Source organism: Megalobrama amblycephala, linkage group LG5 (assembly GCF_018812025.1).
Source record: "Megalobrama amblycephala isolate DHTTF-2021 linkage group LG5, ASM1881202v1, whole genome shotgun sequence".
Taxonomy (NCBI): Eukaryota; Metazoa; Chordata; class Actinopteri; order Cypriniformes; family Xenocyprididae; genus Megalobrama; species Megalobrama amblycephala.
The window spans coordinates 1,657,278-1,668,356 of NC_063048.1; the positions used below are offsets into that span (position 1 = coordinate 1,657,278).

General features: G+C 38.8%; 1 protein-coding gene across 1 annotated transcript in view; it reads right to left on the reverse strand.

Annotated features, from left to right (window-relative positions):
• The window catches only part of LOC125268288 (otoferlin), a 40,031-nt gene extending 34,198 nt beyond the window's left edge, over positions 1 to 5,833 (reverse strand). Inside the window, 6 exon segments of the mRNA XM_048190356.1 lie at positions 743 to 805; positions 968 to 1,099; positions 4,314 to 4,368; positions 4,528 to 4,630; positions 4,863 to 4,933; positions 5,695 to 5,833. Coding sequence (XP_048046313.1) covers positions 743 to 805; positions 968 to 1,099; positions 4,314 to 4,368; positions 4,528 to 4,630; positions 4,863 to 4,911 — 402 coding nt within the window. The 5' untranslated portion in view covers positions 4,912 to 4,933; positions 5,695 to 5,833.
• Between the last annotated feature and the right edge of the window lie 5,246 nt (positions 5,834 to 11,079).

Below are 11,079 nucleotides of genomic sequence, written 5' to 3' on the forward strand. Positions count from 1 at the left end.
TTTAATAATTTTTTGTCATACAACAAAGAAGTTCACTTTTTTAATATTGACTAACATACTAATGCACATGTAAAGTACTTGTGTATTATTCAATATTACATTTAACTTTTACATTTTCAATGTACTAAACTGCAACTTCATCATTAAGAATGTGTAATATTTAAATACGTAACATGCACATTTTAATTAAAATTACTTTAAAAGGCGGCGGGGGGGGGGGGGTGTAATGCTATTTCATGCATTCTGATTTATTTAGTAAAGCTGCATCAGATGTCTGTGTTTTGTTGGCAATCGGTGCACAAATGCATATAATGTAAACAACATGAAAGTTTTTGTTCCCTTTATATTTATAATGATGTCGCAGCTAGCAGACGATCTCTATGCAAAAGCTGCACGCGCTCGTGACTCTTTAGCTCCGCCCACAGCACTGACAGCAGACACGCCTCCAGGATCTCTGCTTTTTTCAGAGAGACTCGGTTTAGCGTATCTATCTTTTATAGATATGACAAAACTAAAGACTTTTCGTGGATATGAATGAGGCATTGTTACTCTATATGTACTCAAGATTAACATGAGATTGGCAGAAACTGTGTGATACCCCCCCCCCCCCCTTAAATTTGTCTTGTTTAGTTTTCCGTCTTTTTTTTTGTCACCATTTTGCTTGAGTTCTAGTCTTTCATTCGTTGTCTTTTCACAAGGGGAAGCTTTAACTACTCTATAACTGTTATTCTACGATACTTACTGATACTTTCAGGATCTTGTCAAACATGACATCAGGAGGAACGTGGAAGTCGAAAACGAAATACTACAAAAAAAAGTATGCATATAATATAATGTTTTAGTATGAATTTTCTCAAAACATTTAATTTACAATGCTTATATAACCATTACAGTTCAGTAGACCACTTACAAACCAATTATTGCTTTAGTCATTAATTTTCCACTGGACAATATTACAATCCCATACCTCATTGTAGTAAGGGCAGTTGGTCGACTCCTTCATTGAAGTATATTTTTTATCATCACCAATTTCCACACACACCACTGGATCCATGTTCAATCCCACCAGCTGTCTAGCCTCAATAACAGTGACACTAACCTGGAAAGTGGGGCATAACACAAATTACTGTATGTGGTATATTGTATCTACATATACAATGGCCCCAAACCACCACAATTACAAACATACAAAATATTAAAGCAAGTATCTGTATCTGCAGGTGTAGTATATCACTTTTTTTTAATCACATTAACTATATACATATTCCACTAAAGCTTCACCAATGCACAAATCATGCAATATTGACTGCCTTCATTTTCAGCACTACATCTATTGTTTTAGCATTTCAAACCGAACAAACTTTTTTTGTGAAATGTTTGGCTTCTTCTCTTCATTTACAATAAATGCCCCTGCTTTGATATGCTTTGATATCTAATGCAAAGACATTCAGTTCCCTTTCAAAGGATTTTGCTCTGCGAATGCTATGGGAACACCTCTGCATGTTGGTGTCTTGAAGCATGTGTGAAATCAGAAGAAGGCTTCAGCTAAGAGGTCCTGACGCCAGTGGTGACGCCTCTGGAGGGCTCACACCTCATCATACGGTGCCTGCTTCTTCTCAGTGCCCTCAGAGGATTGTTCTGCCTACCCTGCCATTATTGGTGCATCAGGGCACAGTGGTTTCCAGCGACTTCGGTTCTCAGTGTCTACCCAAAGACGTTGCGCCACTGATTCGCTCCCTCCAAGGAGGGTTATAGAGGAGTCAGTTCGGTTGTTCTCTGCTGGTCATCCACTTCAGGGCGGTGAGCTGACTACTTAAAAATTACCAGAGACCAGTTTCGAGAGGCTGGTTCCCTTAGTAGACCATCTGGCAGTTTGATTCTCATCCTTCTCAATTCAACGGGGTCCTACCCACAGTGGTAAGCCTTGAGCAGGCTCTGGTAATGGAGGAAGAAGTCAAAGCTCTCTTGGGGAAGGAACGTGTTCCTCCACCCAAGAGAGAGTCCTGGTTCTACAGCTGGTATTTCTTTGTTAAAAAAAATGAAGGGTGTTGCGTCCGATTTTTAGACCTTTGGGGCAAACCTGTCATCGCAGAACGCCTACGTCAGACGCCCTCATTGGCTGGAGAGCGATCCTAGAGGACACAAAGATCGTGGAGGGGTCATCATCTCTCTTGGCACATAATTACTCCTGTGGGCTCAGGGCAAACTACTCTCCCTGAGGGCAGTGTAAATTCCTGGGTACCAGAATCAGGGAGCAGACATCCTGTTGAGGCAGGGGCTGAGGCCCAATGTGGTGGAGTTGATCTGGAAGGAGTTTGGCCAGGTGGAAGTAGACCAATTTGCATCTCAAGAAATGACCCACTATCTGCTCTGGTTCTCCTTCATGCATCCCACTGGGGTTGGATGCCATGGTACCGACATGGCCGAGACTACGTCTGTATGCTTTTCCCCCAATCACTCTGCTCCCGGGAGTTCTAGATAGGGTTCCTCAGGACAGAGTTCCTAGTAGCCTCGTTCTGGCCGGCCTGAGTGTGGTTCACAGATCTGATGTCTCTCCTCAATGGCTCCCCCTGGGAGATTCCCATTAGAAGGGACCTTCTATCTCAGGCAGGGGGCACAATCCTTCACCCCCACACAGATCTGTAGAAACTTTGGGTCTAGCCCCTGAGGGGGACCAGTCCCTAAACTCTCGTCTCTCAACTGAGGTTGTTTCCACATTTTAAAGCTCCCTCCATGAGGAAACTATTTGCCTTGAAGTGGACAGTCTTCACTTCGTGGTGCGGAAATCACCAGTTGGACCCAGTTAACTGGAGTTCCTTCAGGATTGGTTCCACTCTGAAGGTGTACGTGGAGGCCATAGCTGCTTACCACATACTTTTGGGTGGTGAGTCATTGGGAAGACACCCTCTTTTCCTACATGTGCCATGAGGCTGAGGCCTGCAAGCCGTGTAAAGGTCACGGCTTGGTATTTGAGCTGGGGAGCGATCCTAGAGGGAACACAAAGTCTGAGGAGGGGTCATCATCTCTCTTGGCACATAAATCCTCCTGTGGGCTCAGGGCAAGCTGCTCTCCCTGAGGGCAGTGTACATCCCTGGGCACCAGAATCATTTCTGCACGCTAGACTGGGTTAAATACCTAATGTTCCTACCAATTTTGCATGATCAATAACCTTGCAAGCCTTTTGTCCTCCTCCATTTCAGATGTCGGACCAGAAAAAGCTGAATTTATTGTGCCCAGTGAGAGCACTAGATGCGTATGTCCACAAAGCTGCTCTGTGGAGAAAATCTAATCAGTTGTTTGTGTGTTTTGGGTCGCCTAGGAAGGATTCTCCACCGACCAAGCAAACTATGAGCAAGTGGATAGTCGATGCTATTTCTCCTGCTTATGAGGTGTGCCTTCACCTATGGCTGTCAGGGCACACTCTACCAAAAGCTTTATGGTCAGAAGTATCCCTGCAGAAAGTGTGTGATGCGGCGGGTTGGTCCTCACCACACATATTCGTGAGGTTTTATGACCTGGATATGGGCTCCACACTGGGATCCCGGGAGCTCATGTCTTAGTTGTGCTCAAATCATTCTCACTAGACAGGCACTTGTTAATATGGTGGAGAGGGTATTAATGTCCCTTTTGTGTTGCTTCTCCAATACAGAGTGGGTTCCCTCGAAAGGGAACAGCTCAGGTTACGACTGTAACCATGGTTCCCTGAGAAGGGAACGAAATGTTGCATCGCCCAGCCATACTTCCTGCATAGCTGTGACCGACATGCTTCGGCCTATAAGAAACTGCAATTGTTTGGCCCAGGTGCAATTTATAGAGCTTCCTGGTCATGATGTCACACACGTCTCGCCACATTATTGGAGTGATTTCACACGCGCTTCAAGACGCAAACATGCAGCAGTGTTCCCATTGTGATGCTACTCCAACCCATCACCTCGCTCCCTTTTCAGGGAACCATGGTTACAGTTGTAATCTAAGACGATATTTGATGGTCCCCTTTAGACATTCTACTTCTACTACATGTCAACTAACTCTCCTTAGAGTATTAGTAGACTGTGTGCTAAATATCTGCGAACACTTTATTTAAATGGTCCTCCAACAGACATTCTACTGATTATGAGTAACTTTGCAAGTACAACAGTCTACTAATACTCAACTAATACACTAATGAGTTAGATGACTTGTAGGTGCTACGTTACTTATAGTCGACAGAATATATAAAGGGGATCATCAAAATAAATTGTAACTGACATTTGTAAGAGTGGCTAATTGGGTGTTTGATGAGATATATTTCATTGTCTTTCTGTTTTACATACTTGGAAATCCATTGGTCTTCCAGCACTAGGTTCAATCTTGATGTCAGGCTTTGATCTAAAATATTTAGAGCATTTTTGGATGAAGAAATTACAGTGTTGATTGACCTACTACATTAGAATATACTAATATATCATGTTAGGACATATCATAAATAATATATAAATGTAATGTAGAATATCATATTTAATATTTATGTGTATAATTTTTGGTCACCTCTTATTGGAGACATTGGTTGTGACAGCAGTTACTGATGCTAGTGAGATGGTATCCGGGTCTGGCATCCTCATATCCTCGGTCTCAAGAATGGCCGGTTCATCTTAACAAGTCAAACATGATGAAATGTCATTATGAACAGCACTATGGTTTTCATGTTTTTCACTACATTCACACATAAAATGCTTAGTATAATCTATTAAATATATTACTATTTAAATATTATGTAACAATATCAATATATTCATTATCCACTATAAATAATACTTAAATAATAATGTTAAAGAATTCATGATAATTTTAACATTTTCACACAAGTTAATAAAAGCTTTCACCTTGACCTTTGCCATCATCCTTGGAGGCACGATGCTTGCTACGCTTCATTGTTATGAATTTGAGTTATCCTCTGGATATATAATCGTATTTAACATAAGAAATGGAAAATAAAAGTTAAACATCTGTCATAAACATCTTAAATGTAACGTTAATCTCTTAGGAACTTTGTGTTGCTTTATTCTCTCATGCATTCCATTTCGATTTAACTTATACAACAGTAATAACCAGAAAAAGGTCATTTGCCTTCAGTAATTCAATAAAGTTGATTACCCCAACTAACCATCAATATTTAGCAGATACGTGAGGAATTTAATGTTTTTAAAACAAACAATGAGAATGATGAATGTTGTAAATGAGCAAGAAAGACAGAAAGAACAACAAAGATTATTACCAACTACACATTCAACTCTGAGAACTATGGATACTTAGAGCTAGAGTGATAAACAAACCAATACTTTTTACAGATTTTTTTATAGCTTCTAATAATTTAAACACCAATTATAAATTAAGATTTTATACTGTAAAGGAAATAATCCCATTGCAATATGAAGGCATTTTTGGATACATTTAAATATTACTGTTTTTAACTATACCCTTTCACTGAAATATCCTAATTGTGAATCCTAAAAATGTGAATTAACTTTTTATTCGAATACATTTCCCTTTATGTTTAATGTTTTCATTAATACACCAACACCACAAACAGGTACGCCAAATCTGAAAGCCATTGTCATTAAGTTACAGCCATTAGGATTGCAATGTTTGTTTTTCCACGACACACAGCGCATACAAACGTCTCACATGTAAAGTCTGAAGAGACTGCAAACTTACCGTCCAATGCAGCTGGTTCTTGATTCTTCTGAATCACATCTAGGAGTTTGCAGGAAGAACAAACTGATTCCAATGTTGAGATGCTTTTAAAATAACTTGCCTACATACTCATTATTGACATTTGGATGACAGAAACAGAGAGGCCACAAAAGTAACTCAAAAAGAGTCTGGTTTGGTCTAAGCCTGAAGATGGTCAGGAGAGATGTGATATGGCCATGAATAGTGTATGAGTGTTGAACCCGAGACACTGGTAACTAGAACTAGTTCCTGATGAGAGAGATCATGTGGGACTTTGACAAGCCAGTACTATATAACGCCATATCCTCAGAGTAACAAACCAGGTAAAAAGCAACTAAACAGTAAACTGCAGAAGCAACATGTTGTATTGACATACACTACTTTTATATACACTACTGTTCAAAGGTTTGGGATTGGTAGGATTTTTATGTTTTTTGAAAGAGTCTCTTCAGAGTCTGAGCCATCAGAAATCATTTAATATGCTGATTTGCTGCTTAAGGAACATTTCTGATTATTATCAATGTTGAAAACAGTAGTGCTGCTTCATAATTTTCTGAAGGATCATGTGACACTAAAGACTGGAGCAATTATGCTGAAAATTCAGCTTTGATCACAGGAATAATTAACATTTTACAAAATATTCACATAGAAAACAGTTATTTTAAATGGTAATAATATTTCACAATATTACCGCGTTTACTGTATTAACAACTAAATAACAACTAAACCCTAACCCTATAGAAAGTACAGGTTTTAATTAATATTACTCTGTACTTAAAAGTATAATACAAGTATTTAACAAAGTCACCTATAGTGTAACCAAGGATTCTCTACTCCTTTTTTGTCTCTCACTTTGTACATTTTTCAATTAAAAATATCATTGTTTAAACCTATAAACACAAGAGCTGGGTCTTGAAAATAACTGGAAATCAGTCTATGTAGAATAGTTAAATACAATGTATTATTTGCAAACACATTGCTTTTATAATCGAGCATGAGAGTGTAATATCCTCATCTGCACTGAGAAAAGTAACCTGTTATATAAAACACAAGGTGAAAATGGTGGGTCTGATCACTTAGTAAAGTAATAGCACACTCTGCTCAACAACACACATGATTTCAGGAATCATTCTTTCAAATATAATTTTGCCTCAAAACTGTCTGCATCAACTGTAAGATGCTTGAACAGAAGCATGTGTAATTGTCAGGATACAAATCAAACTGACTCTGGCTTCAATAATTGATGATGTCTTGTTCCAACTGCAACTTGCAGACTAGCTGACGACATGTAGCTTTGGCAAACCAGCAGTGTCATGTGGTAATCTGCAATGCAAATGTACTGAAATGTGATACTAGTTCAGCTTATTCAGGAAATTCCAGAAATTTTTTTTTAAAATATTGAAATTAATTTAGGTAAATTATAAAGAAATATAATAATACAAAATACAAAAACATATTTTTGAAGATAAAATGTGTGTCAGTTTCTACAGCTATGTCTACGTCTACATTTCACTGATGCATTAATTGATGCCTTCTGTTACCATGTTGAAAATGATAAAATGTGGAAGCAAAACATCTGCATTGTGTCTCTTCCATCAACAATGCTTTAGCAGACAGTACATAATACAAGCGCTTTTGAAAAGTCAAACTAAAGTAATCAGCTCATAAATAAGACATGCTGTTTGTAAGGTATACGTTTAAGGTCTAAAGTTGCCTGTATCCAGTGAAATGGTATAAATTATTAAGTGGTGCCAATCAGTGTTGCATGCGTCATCCACAATGAGGTAGCTTCATTCGTATTGTCTTGACAGACATTTATGCATCATTAGACAATGAAAGAGAATTATATATATGTTGAATAAACAAAGTTCTACAACAATGTTTTGTTTGTATAAGGTTTTTGTATATACAGTAGAATATAGAACACAATAGATAAGACCTCCTCTTTAATGTTCTATTGCATTTTTGCATAACCTAAACACTTTATGTATTGAAATATTCATGTTTCTTTGAATACCGATCAGACTGTATGTTATGGTGTCATTGTAATGCAGTGGACATTGTGTCCTAATAATGTGCCTATTAGAGGTTTTGAGTGGTTTATTGTCATGACTGATGATTTCATTGCTGTCATCAAAGTCTCATGTGGTTGAAAGAAGTTGAAAATTACCTCTGATAAAAAATAAATAAATAAATAAATAAATAAATTGTTTGGATTTAAATACTTAAATACTTAAGAGTCTATGGTTGGATTAGTATTGCAGTGATTATTATGCTTCTAGCATGTTACATGTTTGGCAACAGTTCTTCTAACCCTAATTGATGGAGTGTGTAGCTTTTAATTTCTTAAACATGTAGGAAGACACATCATGGCCATACAAATTTATTCACCATTTAATGGAAATAACATCACAACATTAGTTGTGTCAAGTTAAGCACTCTGTAAATTCTCCTCCAGCACATCCCATAGACTTTCAATGAATTTAAGGTCTGGACTCAGAGGTGCCAGTTCATGTGTGAAAATGATTCTTCATGCTCCCTCCAAACCATTCTTTCACAATTTGAGCTTGATTAATCTTGATATTGTCATCCTGGAATATGGCCATGATGTGTCTTGCATATTGTCACAGTCATGCTCTGTTGGTTGAGTTTATGTGTTCAGTTCCTGTTGTGACTGCCTGAATTCACTGTTTCCTTGGTTACTCTTTAGTTTATTATTTTGTCCAACTGTTCCTATTTAATTCCCTTTTTTATCTTATGAATATACACTGATCAGGCATAACATTATGAGCACCTTCCTAATATTGTGTTGGTCCCCCTTTTGCTTCCAAAACAGCCCTGACCCGTCGAGGCATGTACTCCTCTAGACCCCTGAAGGTGTGCTGTGGTATCTGCACCAAGATGTTAGCAGCAGATCCTTTAAGTCCTGTAAGTTGAGAGGTGGATCCTCCATGGATCGGACTTGTTTGTTCAGCACATCCCACAGATGCTCGATTGGATTGAGATCTGGGGAATTTGAAGGCTCAAACTCGTTGTTGTGCTCCTCAAACCATTCCTGAACCATTTCTGCTTTGTGGCAGGAGCATTATCCTGCTGAAAGAGACCACAGCCACCAGGGAATACCGTTTCCATGAAAGGGTGTACATGGTCTGAACAATGCTTAGGTAGGTGGTACGTGTCAAAGTAACATCCACGTGGATGGCAGGACCCAAGGTTTCCCAGCAGAACATTGCCCAAAGCATCACACTGCCTCCGCCGGCTTGCCTTCTTCCCATAGTGCATCCTGGTGCCATGTGTTCCCCAGGTAAGAGACGCACACGCACCCGGCCATCCACGTGATGTAAAAGAAAACGTGATTCATCAGACCACACCACCTTCTTCCATTGCTCCATGGTCCAGTTCTGATGCTCAGGTGTCCACTGTTGGCACTTTCAGTACAGCAGCTTGTCTGTTGGATCGGACCTCACGGGCCAGCCTTTGCTCCCCATGTGCATCAATGAGCCAAAACACTTTGGCCACAATTATTGGCACCCTTTTATTCAATACATTTTTCAACCTCCTTTTGCCAAGATAACAGCTCTGAGTCTTCACCTATAATGCCTGTTGAGATCAGAGACCATTCCTCCATACAGAATCTCTCCAGATCCTTCAGATTCCCAGATCCATGTTGGTGCTTCTTCTCTTCAGTTCCCCCCATTCATTTTCTATAGGGTTCAGGTCAGGGGACTGGGATGGCCATGGCAGAAGCTTCATTTTTTTGCTCAGTGACCCATTTTTGTGTTGATTTTGATGTGAACATTGTCTTAATGGAAGATCCAACCACTGCCCATTATATTATTTCTAGCACGGACAGTCAGGTTTTGATTTTATATCTGTTGCTATTTGATAGAATCCATGATGCCACATATCTGATCAAGATGTCCAGGACCTCCAGCAGAAAAATAAGCCCACAACATTAAAACATTAAAGATCCAGCAAAATGTTTAACTGTGGGCATGGGATACTTTTTATTCCTGTGTGCACCAAACCCATCTGGTGGGTTTGCTGCCAAAGCAAAAAAAAAAATATATATATATATATTTTTTTTTTTTTGTTTCATCTGACCATAGAAGCTGGTCCTGTTCCAGCCCTGTCTGACAACTGAATATGCTGATGTAAGATAAGATATTGATAAGATATTGTTTATGCATGAGCGAGGAGGATTTTTCTTGAAACCCTCCCGAGCAACTTGTGGTGATGTTAGGTGCTGTTTGGTCATTTTTTTCTTTCTGAGACTCAAGACTCAACTAATTTCTGCAATTCTCCAGCTGTGATCCTTGGAGAGCCACTCAAACTCTCCTCCTCACTGCACATTAGGACAATATAGACACGCGTCATCATCCAGGCAGATTTGTAACATCTTTAGTTGAGTGGAACTTCTTAATTATTGCCCTGATGGTGGAAATGGGAATTTTCAATGCTTTAGCTATTTTCTGACAGCCACTTTCTATTTTGTAAAGCTCAACAATCTTTTGCTGCACATCAGAACTATATTCTTTGGTTTTACTCCTTGTGATGGATGATTAAGGGAATTTGGCCTTTGTGTTTCCTCATATTTATACTCCTGTGGAACAAGAAGTCATGGCTGGACAATTTCATGTTCCTAGTCACCCTGTTGTGCTAAAAAAATGTAAATGAATGGGAAAATACTAGAGATATTTTACTTCTAAAAAATTTTAGGGGTGCCAATTATTGTGGCCAACGTGTACTGTCGATTTTTTTTTTTTTTTTTTTTTTTTTCATAATTGTAACGCGTGGTTGCTGGCAAACAGACGAAGAAGATGAAAGGCAATTCCAATACAATGTTTAATGACATTAAATGGGGAACAGGTAGCAACACACACATGACATGTATGAGACTGGACACTGAACTGAAAACAAGCAGGAACTGATATACACAGAGTAGAAGATGAACCAATGATGAACAGCTGTGATGGTGAGTTAGTGTCCATGGTGACTAATGAGTGGTGGGAACTTAGAACAAAGGAACACCTGTGATGAACGAAAACCAAAACAAACAGAACATGACGGTAACAGTGTGACGATAATGTGATTTCCCCTCCCCCACTTTCAATTCTTTTACTTCAACAGGTTAGATTTTTACGTTTTTTTTTTTTGGAATGAGAGATCAAAAGGAAAAACAATGCAGATTTATTTTTACAGTCATCTTCGATCTTATTTACCAAGGGTGCCAATAATTCTGACCACAACTGAATGTTGTAGTCAATGGATGCTTTTTTTCAGCCTTTTGTTTTTCTATGCATTTATTTGTGCATAGTAAAATTAAACCTGTAGCTGTAGTTTGCCTTTTTTAGTGTTTAGTGTTTT